Source organism: Panthera onca, chromosome C1, assembly GCF_046562875.1.
Source record: "Panthera onca isolate mPanOnc1 chromosome C1, mPanOnc1 haplotype 2, whole genome shotgun sequence".
NCBI classification, from domain to species: domain Eukaryota; kingdom Metazoa; phylum Chordata; class Mammalia; order Carnivora; family Felidae; genus Panthera; species Panthera onca.
Genome location: NC_138346.1, coordinates 185,916,390 through 185,938,537, shown reverse-complemented (window position 1 = coordinate 185,938,537; position 22,148 = coordinate 185,916,390). Strand labels below are relative to the sequence as shown.

General features: G+C 37.5%; 1 protein-coding gene and 1 long non-coding RNA gene across 2 annotated transcripts in view; one reads left to right on the top strand and one right to left on the bottom strand.

Moving 5' to 3' along the window:
* The window catches only part of ZSWIM5 (zinc finger SWIM-type containing 5), a 258,359-nt gene extending 238,486 nt beyond the window's left edge, over window positions 1-19,873 (bottom strand). The window contains exon 1 of the mRNA XM_078451987.1: window positions 19,172-19,873. Coding sequence (XP_078308113.1) covers window positions 19,172-19,766 — 595 coding nt within the window. The 5' untranslated portion in view covers window positions 19,767-19,873. The remainder of the gene's footprint in view (window positions 1-19,171) is intronic.
* A 175-nt stretch (window positions 19,874-20,048) lies between these two features.
* The window catches only part of LOC144617255 (uncharacterized), a 56,682-nt gene continuing 54,582 nt past the window's right edge, over window positions 20,049-22,148 (top strand). The window contains exon 1 of the long non-coding RNA XR_013557616.1: window positions 20,049-20,396. This is a non-coding gene — a long non-coding RNA (uncharacterized LOC144617255). The remainder of the gene's footprint in view (window positions 20,397-22,148) is intronic.

Genomic DNA, 22,148 nt, shown 5'->3' with positions numbered 1-22,148 from the left:
ACCCACTTTCCTCTCCCTCCCACCCCCCATCAAGCCTCAGTTTATTCTCAATTTTTAAGAGTCTCTTATGGTTTGGCTCCCTCCCTCCCTTTTCTTTACCATATGTTTTCACTCTTATGTGGATCCTAAGAAACTTAACAGAAGATCATCAGGAGGGGAAGGAAAAAAAATAAGTTTAATTTTTTTAGGGGTTCCTGGGTGGCTAAGTTGGTTAAAAGTCCAACTTCAGCTCAGGTCATGATCTCGCGGTTTGTGAGTTCGAGCTCCACATCTGGCTCCGTGCTGACAGCGCAGAGACTGAAGCCTGCTTGGGATTCTGTGTCTTCCTCTCTCTGCCCCTCCCCTGCTTGTGCTCTGTCTCTTTCTGTCTCTCAAAAATAAATAAACATAAAAAAAATAATTTAAAAAAAAGTTTAATTTTTTAAGTAACCTCTACACCCAATGTAGGGCTCGAACTTACAACTCCAATATCAAAAGTCACGTGCTCTTCTGACTGAGCCAGCCAAGTGCCCTCATATGTTCTCACTTTTATGTGGAACCTAAAAACACTGAAATAGAGGGGCACCTGACTGGCTTAGTCAGTAGAGCACCTGGCTCTTGATCTTGGGATTGTGGGGTCAAGCCCTACATTGGATGTAGAGATTAAAAATAAAATATTTAAATAAAATAAAAAACAAAAACATTAAACTCATAGAAACGGAGAATAGGATGGTGGTTGCAAAGGCTCAGGTGGTAGAAATGGGGAAATTAGTCAAAGGCTACTAACTAACTTTCAGTTATAAGATGAATAAGTTCCAGGAATCTACTGTACATCATGATGATTATAATTAACAATACTGTACTGTATATTTGAAAGTTGCTATGAGAGTACAGCTTTAATCAGTTGTTCTCATCATAACAACAATAACAAAATGTTAATTGTGTGAGGTAAAGTGTGTTAACTAACCCTACTGTGGTAAATGTTCTGCAATATACACATATACCAAATCATCACATTGTACACCTTAAATTTGCACTATGTTAGGTCAATTATCTCAGTAAAACTGAAAAAAGAAAAAGAACAAAGTAGGAAACTCAGACTTCCCAATTTCAAAATTTACTATGGAACAACAGTAATCAAGACAGTGTGGTACTGGCATAAGGGCAGACACACAGATCAATGGGAAAGAATTGACAGTCCAGAAATAAACCCATCTATGGTCAACTAATTTTCAACAGGAGTGCCAAAAATCATTCAATGGAGAAAGAATAGTCATTTATACAAATGATGCTGGGACAACTGGATAGCCACATGCAAAAGAATGAAATTTGAGACTTTTCTGACACCACATACAAAAATCAACTCAAAATGGAACTAAAACTATAAACTCTTAGGAAAAAAACAGAGGAGTAAATCTTCGTGACCTTGTGTTAGGCAATGGTTTCTTAGACACACTATCAAAAAAAACAAGCAACAAGGGCACCTGGGTGGCTCAGGCCATGATCTCAGTTTGTGAGTTTGAGCCCCACATCAGTCTCTGCACTAACAATGCAGAGCCTACTTCGGATTCTCTCTCTCTGCCCCTCCCCCATTCACACTTTCTCTCTCTCTCAAAATAAATAAACTTTAAAAAAATTAAAGGGGGACCTGGGTGGCTCAGTCGGTTAAGCATCCGACTTCAGCTCCGGTCATAATCTTGCAGTTTGTGAGTTCAAGTCCCACATCAGGCTCCGTACTGACAGCTCAGAGCCTGGAGCCTGCTTCAGATTCTGTTTCTCCCTCTCTCTCTGCCCCTCCCCCACTCATGCACTTGCTCTCTCTCTCTCTCTCAAAAATAAACATTAAAAATTAAAAAAAAAAAAAACAAAAGAAAAAAATTGATGGACTGTATCTCATCAAAATTGAAAATTTTTGTGCTTCAAAAATTATCAACAAATTGAAAAGAGGAGAATATGTTTGTATATCTGATAAGATCAGTATCTAAAATAAATAACACTCTTACAACTCAACAAAAGACAATAATCCAATTTAAAAATGGGCAAAGAATCTGAATAGTCATTTCCCCAAACAAGATATACAAATGACCAATAAGCACATAAAACAATGCTCAACATCATTAGTCGCCAGGGAAATGAAATGCAAATCAAAACCAAGCATTACAGAATACTGCTTCTCCTCCACTTGAATAGCAATAACAAAAAAGTTATGACAATAGCAACTGTTGGCAAGGATGTAGAGAAACTGGTACCCTCATACATTGCCACTGGGATTGTAAAATGGTATACCACTCCAGAAAATAGCTTGGCAGTTCCTCAAAAAGTTAAACATACAGTTACTCTATGACCCAATAATTCTGCTCCCAAAAGAAATTAAAACATATGTCCACACAAAAGCTTATACGTGAATGTTCATGGCACCATTATGCATAACAAAATGGGAAACTCAAAACTTTAACAACTAGAGGCTGACTCAGTCTGTAAAGCATGCAACTCTTGATCTTGGGGGTGTAAGTTCTAGCCCCACAATGGGCGTAGAGATCACTTAAAATCTTTTTTAAAAAAAGTATAACAGAAAATAAAAAATAAAAATAAAAATAAATAATAAATAAAAAATAAAAATAAAAAAAGTATAACAACTAGTGAACAGATAAACAGAATGTGGTATATCCATACGATGGAATATTATTTGGCCATAAAAAGGAATGAAATACTGATCCATGCTACAACACAGATGAACCTAGAAAACATGCTGAGTGAAAGAAGCGAGTCACAAAAGACTACACTTTTTTTTTTATTTGAGAGAGAGAGCGCAAGCAGGGGAGGGGCAAGCAGAGAGGGGGACAGAGGATCCAAAGCAGGCTCTGCACTGATAGCAGCGAGCCCATTGTGGGGCTTGAAGTCACAAACTGTGAGATCATGACCTGAGCTGAAGTCAGATGCTCAACCAACTGAGCCACCCAGGTGCCCCACAAAAGACTACATTTTATGTGATTCCATTTATATGATATATCCAGAATAGGCATAGAAACAGAAAGCAGTGTTTACTTAGGTCTAGAGGAGGTTGGAGGATTGGAAAGTGATATTAAAGGATAGAGGGTTTCTTCTGAAATGAAAATGTTCTTAAGTTAACTATGTTGATGGCAGCCCACATCTATAAATATACTAAAAACCACTTAATTTAATTTTACATCTTAAATGGGTGAGTCGTGTGGTATGTGAATTTTATCTTACTGAAAGTGTGAAGAAAAAAAGAAAGAAAGAAGGCCTAATGTGAGAGCCCCCGGTTCCAAAATACTGAGTCTCTTCAGGGACACTACTGACACCCTGGTGTTCAAGGCCTCATCAGGCAGCCACAGGCTCAGACCTTCCTTACTAAAACTTTCCAGCAATGCTAACTTGTCTTGATGGTTTGCTAAATGGCATATTTACCACATGGCTGTATAACTGCAGTAAATTATACTCTAACTCCATCACAGTTTTTCAATTCTAATCCCTAAGTGAATAGGTAATGGGGAGTAGGTGCTAGAAAACCACTCACTACTAAATAAAGTTCTCAATAAAACTATGCTAAAACACTAGAAATAAAAACATAAGATTTTGGTTGTATGAATTCTTCTGTTGCTAATTATCCTGATGATATATTAATAATACATGCAAGGGACAACACAAGAGATGACAATCTGTAAACCTCTGCAATTAACACCCTGATAACATATCAAAGAAACATTAATACAACAAATTCAATGTTATATTTGATCTTTAAAACCTACATAACAGACCTGATTTTAATGTCACATAATGTGCTACCTTAGCAACATATGGTGTTTATGAAATAAAATAGAGTCACCAACACAAAGAAAAGTAACATAAAGGAATAGATGACATTTATTGTCTGGGTTATCACTGGGGCATCTCTTGGAATTTCCCTACCCAATTTTGAGAGTAAATGTACAAGTACAGTGGCCAACACCTAAAAAGGGCATGGTAACTAGGCTCAGATCCCTCAGTCATGACAGTCACCCCATCTTGTAAGCCATCTAGACAAGTAGAGATATTGGCCAAGAATCTAGAATGGAGATTACAGGGAGACAGTAAGTATCAGTTGTGATCTGGGGACTAGCTGTAGTGGCAGAAGGTGTGATTAATTAACCCACTAATCTTATTCTTGTAAGTCCTCAGAAAAAGAAGCCAAACAATGCTGAGAAGTTGTTCCCACATGGGGTGAATTTACTCTATGAAATAAATCTAAGAGTTACAAGGAATGTAGTGACCAGATACTCCCTTCAAGACCAAGGCATTCATTCCATTCCTCTGTCTGCAGAGTTCTTCTAACTCCAGGATGCTAGCTGCTCACAGCTAAGTCCTCCTCCATAAACTGCCCCTTGAGTTCTCTGAAAGCACGCGTTGAGATGGAGTTTAACATGCAAGACACTTAACAGAAATCAATACTTCTGAAGGAAAGGCAGCAGAAGACTGAAAAGAAGTCAAACTGCAATGCAGGCCTGACAACCAGGTACGGCTCTCTGGAGCAAGTACTGCCTGTCAAGGAGCTCCACGTTTGGCCAAAATAGCTGGACTTCTTTACCCAATCTTGCTCAGCCATTTGCAAGATGCCCCTAGAAGATTGAGACCACAGGTAAAGCAGTTCTCTGCAGTTGAGGCAAACCTAAACCAGTTGGCAGCTAGAAGCTATCTACTGAAAGCACTTCCTGCAGCTGGAAAGGGGAACTATGTAGTTTCACCTCCATCTCTACCACAGAAACTGCCCCATCCAAGATTATGCCCCCTCCCTTCAAGTCAGCTCATATCTAATTCCAAATAACTTTTAAATATCCCAAAAGGATTGACTAAAGTCTCTGAGACAACGCCATCAGTTCAATCTCTCTGCCCTCCAAATCTTGCATCCCTTGCTCCATTACAAATGTCGTTCCTCAATAAACTGTCTGCAAGTAAATCTCCATCTCAGTTTACTTCCCAGGAAATATAATCTAAAAAAACCAATTCCACAGAAAAATTCAATAAAGAAGTAGCTATGGCCTACTCTGTTCAGTAACCTCATACAATATTACTTTATTTCAGCTAGTGCAAATCATTAAACCTCAGCCGTCTGTGGCACAAAAATGTCAAGCCATCATTCTACTGAAACAAACAAAAAAGTAACTTATACAGCAGCATTTAGATACATAGGAGAACAAGACGAATATGTCAGAGATGACAAAACTGAAATATTTAACCAGTAGAAGTAGCAAATAGCAGAGCTGTGTTTCTTTAATAATTATACTATTCATCACCTGAAAATGGGTAGGATGAAAAAGGTTATAGAATCACAGTCACTCATATACATCAAGGGTCAAAGGCAATAAAAGAATTAGCTGCAGAATTTTTATCAAAAAGCAGATTCTTCTGCATAAATTAGTGGTTCCTGAACTTATTTGAGTCATGGATCCCTTTGAGAATCCAATGAAAGTTATGAACTGTCTTCTTTGGAAAATGTCCATATCCATTTGTAAAATCTGAAAATAACTTCAGTTCATGGATCCCTGAAAGCTATTTACAGATGCCAGGTTAAGAACTCCTGACCTAAATCAAGTTTATAAAGGTAAGAAGACATTTCTCTAACTCATGTTAACTTAAAAGGCAAAAAATGGGGGTGCCTGGGTGGCTCAGCCACTTAAGCATCTGACTTCAGCTCAGCTATGAGCTCATGGTTTGTGAGTTCGAGCCCCTCATCAGGTTCTGCGCTGACAGTGAGGAGCCTGCTTGGGTTTCTCTCTCTCCCCCTTCTCGCTGCCCCTCCCCCGCATGCACTCTCTATCAAAATAAATTTTTAAAAAATTAAAAAGTCTCAAAAAAGGCAAAAAATGCTGTACAAAAAAATGCAGCAGAATAAACTATATTATTTGTTACTTATTTTAATTACATTATCACACAAGAAATACATAAATAGGTTCTCATCATAAAATAATTCAAGGAATACAGATTAAACTAAATTTCCTTTTGGTTACCACTCATTCCCCTTCCTCTTCACAGAAATTATTTATCAGTTTTAATTAGCTTAAATCCTTTTAGATTTTTCAATGATTTTTCAAAAACTTATGTGTCTATTAAAATGTAGAGGATTATTTTGGGTAAATACTTAAGAACTAGCATTTAAAAATAACAAACGATACTAATGATTTTCCTAACATCAGCAAATGGTAGTGTTGCTGAGTCTGAAGACTTTTTCATGTAACTCTTTCCTGAATCCATTTAATTCTGTTTGACCCATAAGTTCCAAATCTGGTTTGGAACAAACTATTGTATAAATCAATCAATAAATCAATTCAACTAACACTACTAAGCACATTTTATGTAAATCACTGTACTAAATGCTTTGGAACAATGGTTCCCAAATGTTTAAACCTGAAGAGCTTATCAAAAATACCTTTTGTAGCAACATGGATGGAACTGGAGAGTGTGATGCTAAGTGAAATAAGCCATACAGAGAAAGACAGATACCATATGGTTTCACTCTTATGTGGATCCTGAGAAACATAACAGAAACCCATGGGGGAGGGGAAGGAAAAAAAAAAAAAAAAGAGGTTAGAGTGGGAGAGAGCCAAAGCATAAGAGACTGTTAAAAACTGAGAACAAACTGAGGGTTGATGGGGGGTGGGAGGGAGGGCAGGGTGGGTGATGGGTATTGAGGAGGGCACCTTTTGGGATGAGCACTGGGTGTTGTATGGAAACCAATTTGACAGTAAATTTCATATATTAAAAAATAAAAAAAATAAAAAAAATAAAAAAAAAAATACAGATTCCTAAGTCCCATTCCAATCTTAGTTTACTAGAATTTCCAAAGATGAAGCACAGACTCTGTATTTTACCAAAGTTCCCCAAGTGACTTAAGTGTAAAGCAGCCAATGCTGGAAATCACTATTATGAAAGCCACAGAAATGAACAAGATTATGTCCATAATTCATTTCCACAAAGACCTCTTAAAAGATCATTTATGAAACCTACTAGGTATTGTACTGGATGCTGAATATATCGCATGATACAGTCTTTGTCCTGTAAGCACTTGCAGACTGGAAGGGAAGATAATACCTGTAACAATTAAAACACAAAGACCTGGGTGGCTCAGTTGGTTGGGCATCCGACTTCAGCTCAGGTCATGATCTCGCGGTTTGTGAGTTCAAGCCCTGTGTCAGGCTCTGTGCTGTCAGCTTGGAGCCTGGAACCTGCTTCGGATTCTGTGTCTCCTTCTCTCTCTGCCCCTCCCCTGCTTGTGCTCTGTCTCTCTCTGTCTCTCAAAAATAAATAAATGTAAAAAAAAAAAGTAAAAATGTAGAAAAAATAAAACACAAACAAAATGGAAAGTGTTGTCTGTCCCCTCACTAAAATGTATGCTCCATGAAAGCAGGAACTTTGTTTTATTCACTGCCTTGTGTTCAGCTGCTAGACCACAGCCTAGAACATAATAGATAATAAACAACTGCTGATCAATGCATAGGACTAACACGGAAGAAAAGTTTAATTTCAACTAAGTAGATAAGGAAGTGGCACTTTTAAGAAGAGAGGTACAAACTATCAAGAGGCAGGGAAGGAGAAAAGAAAGAAAACTAAGATTCACAATACCACTACAATGTATAAAATATTCCAAGCTGACTTTGAATACATTATCACATTTGACTGTGATATAAATGTTCTGAGATAGTATTGTATCTCCATTTTACAGATGAAGAAACTGAAGCACAGAGAAATGAAGCAACTTGTCATCCAAGGTTATACAGCTGTGAGTGGCATAATGTCTTCAAGGTTCATCTATGTTGTAGTATGTTATCAGGATTTTCTTCCTTTTTTAAGACTGAATAATATTCCATTGTATGTATATACCACATTTTGTTTATCCACTAATCTTTCAATGGACACTTGGGTTGCTTCCACCTTTGGCTATTGAGACGAATGCTGCTATAAATATGAGTGTACAAATATCTATTCGAGTTCCTGTGGTCAATTCTTTTGGTGTATATCCAGAAGTAGAATTGCTGGATCATATGGTAATTTTATGTTTAATTTTTTAAGAAAATTTTACCATTTTCCATAGCAGCTGCACTACTTTAATACTCCTACTAGTGATGCACAAAGATTCCAATCTCTCCATATTCTTAATAACACTTGTTATTTTCTGGGTTTTAATTTTTTTTATATGAGCCATACTAATGGGTATGAAGTGATATTCCTTGTGGTTTTAATTTATATTTCCCTAATGATGAATGATGTTAAGCATCTTCTCATGTGCTTATAGGCCATTTGCATATCTTCTTTGGAGAAATATTTATTCAACTCTTTTGCCCACTTTTAAATCATAATCAGGTTGTTTGCTTTTTGTTGTTGAGTTGTAGAAGTTCTTAATATAATCTGGACATTAATCCCTTATCAGACATTTTGACTTTCAGTGGCTAGTAAGATATCCATTTAGAAATGTCTAACAGGCAAATAAACCTGCTGATCTTGAATTCCAGAGGGAGAAACAACAACATAGATTTAATGGTCATATTATTTGCACAGTGACATTTATACAGTACTTCCACGTATATTAGTTTATTTAAAAGCTCACAAAAATCCTGACACTTTTATAGATGAGACCCCTAAGGCAGATCTCATGACTTCAAATCCCAAGATTATTATTTGGAAGTGCTCCACAGAGGCAAAAAGAAGCACCAGCTAGCCAAGCTGACAGAGTTGTGGGCCCCTCCCCAATGCCCCAAATAGTTCAATTTTTCTATGGCAAAAACTGAAATGCCATCTAAGATTTAATTTGAAAATGAGTAGAGTTGCTTTAAACAAAATTTAAGCCACTACATTATATGATGCTATCTTGTGTTCATAAAAAAGTAACAGAAGCTATAGAAATAAATAAGATTGCTAAATTAGAAAGCTTGGGGTAAAAAGGTACATCCTATTTTTGTCGGGTAAGAGTAAAAAGAAGGAAGGCAGAAAGAAAGTCAGAATGGTAAAGTAAAACTAAAATCTAGGAAGAAGCATTTCAAGAGGACAGTGCAGTAGACTACAGAAAATTCTATACAAAGGTTATGAAGGATGAAGACTGTTAAAAGGAAACTGTGTTTGGCAATCATGAGTTCACTGGTGACCTTTAAGGGATCAATTTTAATATAGTGAGTGAAAGCACAAGTCACATTAAAAAGGCTTCAGAGGTGGGGAAAAGGTTGAAGAAGGTAAGGTAACAAACACAGAATACTTTCACTAATTGCAGTATGTTAATTATAGCAAATATTTATATAGCACCTAATAAGTGCTGGGCCCTATTCTAAATATTTTACATATTAATTAATTTACTCTCAAAACAATGGTTGGTATCATCATTCTGTCCATTTACAGGTGATAAAACAGACATAGTGAGGAGACAGAATTCTAAGGCTACCTGCTACAAAGTTCCTGCAGATATGTAATAATATATATTATCATATAATATATATCATATATCACATTAGGTAATATATTTAATAATATATATGGTAGATACATGCAAATATATACAATAGCAAAGAGTACAATAATACAATATTGAGTGAAAGAAAAAATAAGCAAGATTATTTTTTCACAATAGGGAACCATAATGTGAAGAAGAATTTTATACCACTAACAACATCATATGTAAGTGATGCTTGCCAGTCATGTCAGTTTATCAGGTATTGACACATTCAAGCAAAATAAAAACAGGCTGGCTTTTCCCGAATGTATTAATGCTATAGGCTTCCATTCAATAAAACCACAAATGAATAGGGAAGACAATACAATTATCTTCAAGGTTTTCAAAGACCTAATATACTTCCTTGTTGCTTACAGACCACCAATAATGAATGGATAGACCAAATCCATTTTGCTGATTAACTCTATCATACATGTATACCTAAAAGAAGCAATATTTTTAAACTTTTTATTCATTCATTCATTCATTCATTCATTTTGAGAGAAAGAGAGTGCATGTGCACAGGCATGCACATGAAGCAGGAAGAGGACAGAGAGAGGGGGAGAGAGAACCCCAAGCAGGTTCCACACCCAGCACAAAGCCTGACACCGGGCTCAATCTCATGACAATAAGACTCCAACCCAAGCCAAAACCAACTCAACCAACTAAGTCACCCAGGTGCCCCAGAAGCAATATTTAAAAAAAAAGAAAAAGGAAGAAAAGGGATTATATGAAGATAACAAAGCTATTCTAAAGACAGAAATCTATAAAATTTATTCTGAGAAAAAAGGATTAATATCTGTTAATATTTTTGTCATCTTTCTGCCTGCCAAAGTTACTCCGTTAAATCACTATGGACTAGAGTATTACAGGGCATAGAAGAAGAAATTTCATGAAGGATTTATCTAACATAAGCAATAAATCATGTTTTCAATCTTTATTATAATATTAGACAATTTAATCTTTATTAAAATATTTATGTTTCTTATAATTGGAATATCAAAATATAGCAATATATCTAGCTGCCCCCATTTCCTCAGTTAATCACTTCCTACTCTTTGGCTCCATAGTAACTACCTCTATTATACAAAACATCGTATTAAATGTTATTTTATACGTGTACTCTACACTAAACTATGTACTCCTTAAATACAGAAATCATGTTCTATTTTGCACAGAACATTATAAAATGTTAAATATAAGCTTCATGAATGAATAAGTGAATAAACATGAAGAAAATTATACACTGGCATTACATTTATACAAGTGTCTTTTGATGGTGACAGTGACAAAGAATTTATATACTTTTGCATAAAACCTTTCCAAAACACAGGCACACAATCTTTAAGTGGCAAGAGAATAATGATTTTCCTTGAAATCCATTAATAAACCTAAAGATAGGTAAAACAGAACAGATTGCAGTAGAAAAGAAAGTGGACACGGCCCATAGCATTTGTGTAATAAATATTAATGTTTTGATTGCCAATAAAAAGTTTTAAAACATTGATAACACTGAAAAAGATAATCCTTTTTCTACAGCAGTGTTTTTCAACTGTATGTAAAACTATCTAGGAGCTTTTTAAAATTCTGAAGTTCAATCCTCATTCTCAAATGATTCTGATTTAATTAATTTAGGATGAGTCCTGGATGGACACTGTCAAAAAAAACAAAACAACTCCTCAGGTGATTCTAATGTGAAACCAAGGTTGAAACCCATTAGTCTTTCCTTTAAAATCAGATTTTTTGAAGTACAACTTACATCCAATAAAATTTACCAACTTTAAGTGTACGAAATTCAGTAAGTTTTGACAAATAAATAAGTCATGTAACCACTGCATGATCATGATATAGAACATTTCCATCACTCAAAGAGGTTTCCTCACACTCTACTACCCTATACCCTAGCAAACAACTTTTCTAGTTTCTATCACTATAGCTTTGGGCTTCCTAAAATTTCATATACACAGAACTGTATTCTATGTACTCTTTTCAGTCTAGCCACTTTTATTTAGCATAATGCTTTTTAGATTCATCATGCTTCTAGGCTATCAGTAGTTTGTTCTTTTTTATTGCTGAATAGTATTCCATTGTATGGATATACAGTTTATTTATTTACCCATCTAATAGATATTTGGTTTGTTTCTGTTTTAGGGCTATCCTGAATAAAGCTGCTCTGAATATTCAAGTATAAGTCTTTTTATGAACAGATGTTTTCATTTCTCTGAGTAAATATCTAGGAATGGGGTTGCTGAATCTTATGATTAAGTGTATGACTAACTTTATAAGAAACTGTTTTTCAAAGTGACTGTATCAGTTTGCATCCCTACCAATAATGTAAGAGAGTTCTTAGCCCCATATCGTTCCTAGTCCTGGTATTGTCAATCTTTTATTTCTAGCCATACTAGCGTGTGTGTAGTCATATTTCCTTAGGTTTTAATTTGCATTTCCCTAAGAAGTAAATGATAATAAGTATACAAACCACTGTTTTTAAGACAAGAAAATCATTAGGGTTAAAGATATTTCATCTTCTGATTCAATAGTCTATTTTTATTTATTTTTTTAATGTTTATTTATTTTTGAGAGAGCACAAGCAGAGGAGGGGCAGAGAGAGGGGGACAGAGGATCTGAAGCAGGCTCTGCGATGACGGGGTCATAGCAACAAGCTCGATGTGGGGGTCAAACTCAGAAACCACAACATCATGATCTGAGCTCAAGTCAGACACTCAACCAACTGAGCCACCTAGATGTCCCTTAATAGTTTATTTTTAAAGAAGGTAACAATGTTATACTGCCTTGCATACATCATCACTCCATTATAACAGGAAAAAAGCAAATGACCAAAAAATATGTACACATAAAACTTTTCAAAAATAGGTTTCAGAGAATCCCTTAGTCAAGTACCCACTCAGTAACCACCCACCTATATAAAGATGGCAACCTTAGAAGCTTAGGCTTTAGTGTCCAACTTGAGTTTGTATTCTAAGGTGGGAAAATACAAAATATTTTCCAATGATGTCCATTAAAAACAGGTAAACAATTATTTATTGAGCTTTACACAAAACAAGTGACTAAATATTCAATGAATGAATCAAGAACTAGTTAATAATAAGTTTCAAGGCACGCGCATTAGCGGGGGAGGGGCAGAGCAAGAGAGGGACACAGAATCTGCAGCAGACTCCAGGCTCTGAGCTGTCAGCACAGAGACCGACGCAGGGCTCAAACTCAAGAGTCACGAGATGATGACCTGAGCCGAAGTCGGGCACCCAATGAACTAAGCCACCCAGGCACCCCTCAAGGGTAATCTATGTAATGTTTTAAAAAATCAGAAACATCCAGAAATTCCAGTATATCTCCTAGGCTCCCATTACATATGAATATATCAATGAAGGAATATGCCCGTACTACATAAATATAAAAAGGTTATATAACTATTTGCTCATTTATTTTTTTAATGTTTATTTATTTTTGAGAAAAACAGAGAGTGTGAACAGGGAAGGGGCAGAGAGAGATGGGGACAGAGGATCTGAAGGGGGCTCCACACTGACAGAGGCAAGCCCAATGCAGGGCTCAAACTCTCCAACCGTAAGATCACGACCTGAGCTGAGGTCGGATGCTCAACCAACTGAGCCACCCAGATGCCCCTACTCATTTATTCAATAAACACTTATTGAACACCAACTTATAGCATATCATTATACCTTCTAAGGGGGCAATTTTTTCAATACCGAAAACCAGAAACTAATCAGTTGGCTATACACGATTATAAAAAGTATTAGAATAATTAAGCATACAGCAATATAATGCTAAAACTAATATTAAAGTGAGTATGATTTCCCTGACATACTAGTTCGATGATAAGCTAAAAGTGACCAAGAAACATGCTGCCTTTATCAGGAAAGAAATAAGCTGTAAATAAACTACAAGGTAGAAAATTCACATAAAAGTGATCTGGAGTGGATTGCAGTTTATTTCCAATATTAAACACTAATCCTAAACTGTATTAACTTGGGGTTTAGAAACTGATTAAGACAAGATTCATATGCTGTCAGGGTTACCTATTTCCAAAAACAAGTTATAAACGATATGCATGAAAAAAAATACCACAGTAATCTGTTCACCCATGCATGTATACCCTGAGTACTATATTTCACAGTCATCTTTTTTATAAAGAATGACAGGTTTAACCTTTAAATAACCGCCTATTTGTCAGGAAAAAAGTTCCACATATACTAAAAATACTAAATAATCAATCATGCAAATTGAATCAATTAAATTGAAATAATGCTTATCTAATAAAACGAATGTGGTGATTTCTAATTTAAGACATATCCAACGTAAAAAAGTTTAAAATTCACATGAAACTCTGTTATGCAATAAGAAATAAGTATGAGAAGCTGTTACAAGTTGAATTATGTCCCTCCAAAAATGGTATGTTGAAGTTCCTAAACCCCAGTTCCTCAGAATGTGACCTTAGTTGGAAATAGGGTCATTGCACATATAAGTAGTTAAAATGAGGTCATACTGGAGTAGGGTGGGCCCCTAATTCAATATGACTGCTATCCCTATAAAATGGCCATGTGAAGACAGAGAAACACAGGAAGACTGCCATGTGACAACAAAGGCAGAGATTAGAGTTACATGCCAAGGAATGCCAGCAAACCCCCAGAAGCTAAGAAGAAGCTAAGAAAGGAATCCCCCATAGGTTTCAGACAGAGCATGGCCCTTAATATATCCTGATTTCAGACCTCTGGCCCCTAGAATTGTGAGACAGTAAAATTTGTGTTGTTTTAAGCCACCCAGTTTGTGGTTCTTTGTTACAGCAGCCATAAGAAACTAATACAGTATTTTCAGTATCTCTCTTATACTTTAATTTACTGATATATTAATGCCTTGATTTTTAAAACTTATTTTCTAAGTATAATACAGTAAGATTGGCTTTTTGGGTATAGTTCTATATATTTCAACGCACTTACATATATTCATATAACCATCATCAATAGAATACTGACAGTTAATATCTTGATTTTCAATTGCCAATGTTTAAACAAGAGAAATGAAATTGTTTCACATATGCATAAATAAATTTCTAGCCCTTTCACTTCAAAATTTAGACTTTGTACTCACATTTCAGTAATATTTTGCTTTAATTCCTGAAATAGAGATAATCTCTAAAGTAAATTCCACTATCTTTAGTTTATTCATTATCTTTCTAATCTAAAGATCTCTTTGAGAAAAATCACCTTTAATAAGAATTCCTCTAAAGTTTTCATTTGAAGAAAATGGGGTGCCTGGGTGGCTCAGTCAGTTGAGCGTCCGACTTGGGCTCAGGTCGTGATCTCACAGTTCGAGAGTTCGAGCCCCGCATAGGGCTCTGTGCTGACAGCTCGGAGCCTGGAGCCTGCTTTGGATTCTGTGTCTCCCTCTCTCCCTGCCCCTTCCCGGCTCATACTCTGTCTCTCAAAAATGAATAAACGTTTAAAAAAAATTTTTTTAAAGAAATTGATAAGTTACCATTCTTCACACAAAACAGATGGTCAACACAGGAGATACACACATGTAATATTTGTACCACTTAATGCTATCAGTTTAATATGCACAAGTATAGTATAAAGTTTCCCCACATCTTCTAATACCACACAAATACTAAAAATTCAGGCTTCACTCTTTTTTTTTAATTTTATAACACTGAGAAGTCCATTCTTAACCTTCACTATTCAAAAAACATTTATTAAATATTAAGACGTTTGTGTGATGTGTTAGGGAAGGAGAGAACTCATTGCTTAAAAAAAAAAAAAAGTGATGTGATTTTAAAGCTTGGTAAGTTTCTACTCTTAAAAAATTTACCACTTATCCCATAAAGGCAGGCAGCTGCATTCTGTGCTGGAACAGCTTAAATAAAAATTAAGTCATTTTTCCCCACATGAAGTTTTATTATGATTTTATAGCTACTCTAACTCACACACAATGCTATAAAGCTTTTTAGGTGAGGATATCTTCTGTTCCCCCAAATAATACAGATCAAGCAAATTATAAAAATCAACAACTGTAATACTTGTTACAAATGCATTTCACAAAAGTTGTACTATAGAAAAATTTCATAGTTTATTCATAATGTACAAGTACTCATAATTATAAACTTATTACCTGACATTTAAGCTTTGAAAAACTTCCCGAAATGGAATTTTTAATTATTATTGTCTTTGTAATTATACTTCTTCCACATAAGGTAGTATATAGCATCGTGGCTCTAGTCTTGAAGACTATCCAAGGGCAAATTATACTTACTAGAAAATGTATGGGCTAAAAATATGGGGTTTTGTTAAAGTCAACTGTCCTAATCTATGAAAATTTCTGGATAAATATATAATTTATAACACATTAATATATAATGTATATAAAATATGTAATAACATATAAGAATTTATATAATCAAGATACAACAGCGCAGAAGGACCTTGCATGCCCTTTGCCCAATTTTTTAAAATCTAAATATCCAAACAAATATTTCTGCATTTAAGAAAGAAAAACTGTTAATGCTTTAAAACAGCAAAAGGAATTAGTATAAGGTGAATATCCAATGACTACAACCTAGGTTCAGTGATAGAGCATTGTCAGACCACCCAAAGACCCCTTTCTTCTCAATCAATTTGGATTTCCCTGAGAAGAAAACTTAGTAGGATTTGGTAAACCTACTAAGTCTTACCAAATACAGAGAAATTAATTTAAAATATGATGAATTGCAAAAAAGGGTCAACATCTTAAAACTCTTAGTAAATTATAGTCATCCCATTCTTATACCATCTGCAGACTCCTGAATTAAGTATTTTCCCAAAGTTTATACATTACTGCTAATTTCCATGCGCTTCTTAAACAGGTTAAAAATGCAAATGCTTAAAACATCTGAACTCTATTACCTTCATAATACTGAGAGATCAGACTGTAAGTCTATTCACACGGCTTTAATTTACAGATGTCCATGAAAAGACTGATTTACAATTTTCCCTCTTTAAAAGGAACAATACTTTTGATTCAGTACTGTTATGCAGAAGAAATGTATCCTTTGAGCATAACAACCTATAGTTCTCCCATTTGTTTACATCAAGCTGGGAAAGTTTAAGTTCTGATTCAAAATCTAAAGCTTTCTACAGAAAAATTGCTTTTCAATGAGTCCATGACTTCCCATAACCAGATTCCATGTGGAAACTAATCAGAAGTTACAGAAAGTAATATGCCTACTCTTTGCACAAGTCTTTTTGTTACTGTCCATTTTCTTTCAAAATTTTTGTTTTGTGTTGTGCTGTTCATTTTTAAATTTTATTTATTTTTATTTTAAGGTATTTTGTTTTCTCCACTTAAATCCCCTTATGAATCTTTTCCTTAAAAGAATATTCTTATAAAAATACCCTACCTCCCTTCCTTTCTAAAGCATCAGCCTTTAGTAACTTGCCAATTCTGAGGTCATAACTATGGCTGACAAACAACAAGGAAATACGTAGAATGTTTAAATTAGCACCACCGAGTAATTAAATTGAACTTGAAATGAAGTTATAAACTGAAAAATATGATTACTATATACAAATCACTTTCTCACTCATCTCTTGGCAATACTTTTAGAAAACCTATCATCTAGATTAAGTCACATACTCACATTTTAAATTTAAAAGATGAGGGATGAGTCTTAATTTTACATATTAAAAGGTGATTCATGCCAAGATACAACACTCAAAATGCTACAGGATGGAATATCCTTCTCTTTCACACTCATTAGCATAAATTAAGGTAAGAAAAATAAAGATTACCCAGTTCATGGTTCTCAAATAGCATTACCTAAAAGTAATTAATTCATTCTCCTACCTTCATCTATGAAATCCACAGAGAATCAGAAAATATGCTTATGTGTCTTCTCTCCAGACCCCAAAACTATCTTACTCATCACTCCAATAAGCATGCCAACTATCATATTATGAAACAAAAATATCTGATTTAAACAAGAGCTGGATCACCCACAAAATTGATTTCATTTGGAATACATTATAGCCACTTACAAAATACATAGCTCTTTAAAACTCTTCCTCTCTCTCATTTGCCCCTCAAGTTTGAAAATTCTTTCAAATCCATCTCTTACTATAAAATGACCACTTAAATTGATGCTTTTCAATTTAAAATATTTTAAACAAGAATCTTAAAAGTTAACTGATCTAAACTCATACAAATAAAGTTTACAGACTAATAAATATATTCACTTTCATGTTTTCAATATAACAGTACTAAATAAAGCTATACACTTTACATGTCTGATTATTCAACTCATACTTTCAAAAATACAAATGCACAAAGGACTAGCTAGCCTTTTCCAAATAAAACTTTCTCAGTCCACTGTCACTGTATTCTGACACAAATTTAGATAAGTTAACATTTCACATTTGCAAAACAAACTGTAGTACACTGTTGTTTTAAAACGAAACACAGGATTCAATGATTCTCAATAACCAGAAGTAGATTACTTTATATGAAACACAATGCACCACTCTCCAAAAGAAAAAAAAATTCAAATATATTTGTTTTACCTGGGGAAAAGAGAGCTAGATGTTTGGGGTATGTGTGTGTTCTCCTGTGCTTATTTAATTCTAAAAACAACCTTTCTCCAACTCCTTTCAAAAATCAGTATTTTTTTCAATAAATATGAGCATATACTGTACAATAAAATGCATAATGTACACTTTCAGAATGCTACAATAATTCGAATTAGAAAAAAAACGCTGTGTTTTTTTTTTTTATTTTCCACACAGCAATTCAATGTTAAACAATGTCATTTTACCCCTTTCTCCCTAACCATTCTACAAATCAGGTCTGCTACTGTATTTGTATATTTAGTAAAATTAACAAATTGACTAGAAGATACAGAGGAGTAAACGAAAGGAAAGCATTTTTCACTTTCCCACAAACAAAAAGATAAAACGAAATCAAATACGAAGACTTGTTAAATGAGAAGCATTTGAAAAACCCAACGTGACTAGCTTTTGATTTACCCTAGTCTGACAAGGAAGACAGACCCCACCCCCACTCCAGATTGTGTGGCTTTTTTTTTTTTTTTCCTTGGGTGGGGGTGTGGAGAAGAGAGCTGTCACATTTCCATCTTCCGTTATTGTTAAGTCCGCAGCCTAGATTCCAAAGTACCACTGGTCCAGGGGGAAAAAAATATTAAAGCTGATAATTTTAATTGTTTGAAATGCACAGTATTTTGTTGATGTTTTTCCAATTTTAAAGTTAATTATGACCAGCTTCAATCTGCTAAGAATACGGATTGCCTTTGACAGCTTGCCCCTCAAACAGTCCCTGTAAGACTGCTTGCTCCAGATTCACTAAGAATTCTCTTCTCTCTAAACTTAAATTAGAAAAACGCGTTTCTGAAATTATTGCATCCCAAAAGGCATTCCTCCCCATCCTTTTGCCTTTGGTGTGGGGTGTAGAATTAAGAGTAAAAAAGAGATCTATTTGCTCTTCAAACAAAAAGAAATGGAGTAGAGGGCGAGTGGGGGAAAGAGCAGCAGTGGACCTGAAAGAAATGTTGAGAAAAGTTTTTTATGTGACTAGTGTGTCCTTCGGCAGAGGGACAGGAGTTGGGCAGAGAGGCGGAATCTCGGCCCCAGGCTCGTGCAGAGAGAAGGCACCTGCGGAAAAGAAGGCCAGGCACCAGAGAGGAGCCGGGCTAGCACCTACCGACTTGCAGCACGTTCTCCACCGAGCCGCTGTCCAGCAGACGAATGCCCCGGCGGAACGGCAGCGCCTCGCCGCCGCTGCCCGCCGCTCCCGCCGCTGTGCCCAGCCCAGGGGACGCCCCCGCCACGGCTGCCCCAGGGGCGGAGCTGGTCGGAGCTGCGGCCCCGGGGGGCGGCGGCGGCCCCTCCTCGGCCGGCAAAGCCCCCGAGGCGCCGCCAGCGGCTGCGGCGCCGGGGCCGCCCCGGTACTGGAAACTGGAGTACATGCAGATCTCCCGCTCATTCCGCGGGAAAGACCAGTAGACGATGCGGCGCTGCACTGGCTCCGGGATCCGCTCGAAGCGCTCCTCCACCCTCTCATACGCCCACTTTTCTGCCACTGTCTTGGCGGCGCAGTCCAGCAAGGACTCGGGCTGCAGATGGGGGCGGGCCCCGGGGGCCAGGCAGCTGCCGCCGACGCCCCCAACCCCGCCGCTGGCCGCCCCAGGCGAACCGCGAGAGTGGTGAGCCTGCGGGCTCGGCCACGAGCACAGGCGCTTTGCCGGAGAGACAGGCGACGGCGAGAGCAGCTCCTCTCGCTCACCTCCTTCCGCCATTGCTGGGAACTGACTGACTGAGGCGGCGGCGGCGGCGGCGGCGGCAGCGGCGGCACCAGCGGCGGCGGCACCGACTGCGGCTGAGACCCTGGCCACGGCCACGCGCCCCGCGCAAGCGCCCAACTGCGGCGCCGGGGTGGGGGGCGGGGCAAGCAAACCCGCGAGCCGGCCGGCCCGAGTGGGGAGCCTGGGCCGGCCCGGTGCGCGCGCCGCAAGGCCGGCGAGGGCGCCCTGAGGACGAGCGTGAGGCGGCGCGCGCTGTCCGGGCCGCCGCGAGCGCGAGAAGGGGCGTGAGCGAGCGCGGGCCGGCGGCGCGCTCCAGGCGCAGACTGCCCAGAACGCGCGCCGAGCGCTAGCGCGGGACCGACAGCCACCTAGGGGCGGGAAGCTCCGGGCACAGTTGCCGGCCCGCGCGCCTCTAGCTCACCTGCCGCCTGGCCAGAGAGGGGTGGACTGTATGGCAAGGTGAAGTGGCGAGGCCGCGAGTCGCCTCCGTGAAGCTCTAGGCTTGCGGGGCACAGGCAGAGGGAAAGTTCAAAATTGGGCTGCTGTGATGGATTGATGAGACAGGAGACTGTCACGGCCGAGCGGAGGAGCCGGCAGAAAGATGGTAGGAAGACGAAAAATCCGGTAAGTTGGAACGATGTAAACTTTCCTCACGCCACAATTATGTGGAATAAAGTCGGCGGTCCCCTCCAGAGCCGCGCAAAGTCGCACCAGTCCCTGACTGGACAGTGGGGCGCCAAGATCTCACCGCCTCGGCAGCTGCACCCTCCTACGTTTTGGCGGGTTTAGCGCCTTGCATCCTAGGAAACAAAACATTTTTTTTGTGTGGTTTTGGTAGAATTCTCTGATCCCCTGCCTCCAGTCTAAATTAGGTCTTCCATGTGTTCCTCACTTGGCTCAGTTTTTTACACCTTCGTATTACTTATGACAAATTGTACACATATTTTTATATATTTGTGTAATGTATGACTGCCCAACTGAATGTAAACTCCGTGACAGCCAGGATCATTTCTGTTTTCTTCACTGTAATTTATCCTCTGCTTGGCATATAGTGGGTGCTTAAGAATGGCAACTTCACCACTATCTCCTCCATAAACAACATTGAGTTGTTGTAAGCAGCAGTCTGTTGCTCAGTCAAGAACACTCATTATTTCTTTTTTGCTGACAGACTAACCTCTACAACTTTAAAACGTTCCAAGAACTATATTAAGAGCTCCTTTCATTGCAGTCTCCCTTTAAAATGAATGAGTTCTACCAAAGCATAAGAGACTGTTAAAAACTGAGAACAAACTGAGGGTTGATGGGCGGGTGGGAGGGAGGGGAGGGTGGGTGATGGGTATTGAGGAGGGCACCTTTTGGGATGAGCACTGGGTGTTGTATGGAAACCAATTTGACAATAAATTTCATATATTAAAAAAAATAAACATTAAAAAAATTAAAAAGCAAAAAATAAAAATAAAAAAAATAAAATGAATGAGTTCTAGAGTATAAGAATAAGAAGAGAGTAAATGATTGGGGACAGACTGGAGCCAAAGTCGTTTGGTTTTGCTATAATCTGAGAATTAAAAAGCACAGGCTATAGAGTCAGAATTGGATATGAATCACTACTGGTGTGATGTAGTCATGACTCCCTTAAATGATGTGTAAAAGGGAACTAGTAATAGTGTCCGTGTAACTGTTGTAAGAATTACAGATATTTCAAATCGAGTGCTTATTCAGTGTAGTTAGTGCTCAATATCTGTTTATACCTGTAAATGGATTTATATCTGTAAATATCTAAATGAATTGTTGCAAAATAGCAAAATCTCTACTCCTCCTTAAATCTGGAACCACAATTATAGACTTCTATGGCACTCATTCTTTTCCTTCCTGAACCTTCCAGTTTATTGTGAGGGGTGAGTATTCCTTTAATGCCCTTCCTCCTCACTAGACTATATGTAGGAGATATGTAAGGGCAGAAACAATTTCTATATAAGAAAGGATCTATCCCTTATACATGGAAGATCTCAAAAAATGCTTGCTGTTTGAGTCAATGAGTATGTTACTCTGATTTAATCACCTGCTGGTAAATACTGTTAACAGAAGTTGGGACATAGGAAGAAATTTACTTAAACATATTTTTAAAAGTTAAGTTGGGGGGGGGGTTCTGGGGGGTCCAGTCAGTTGAGCATCCAACTCTTGATCTCAACTCAGGTCTTGATTTCAGGGTTGTGAGTTCGAGCCTTGCATTGGGCTCCATGGTAGGCATGGAGCCTACTTTAAAAAAAAAAAAAAGAAGTTAAGTTTGATTGTTACGACTTTGATTTAACAAGGTGCTTTTTCTTTATTTTGAGGACATTAAGCAGTATAGAAAATTACACAAAAAATATAGAAAAT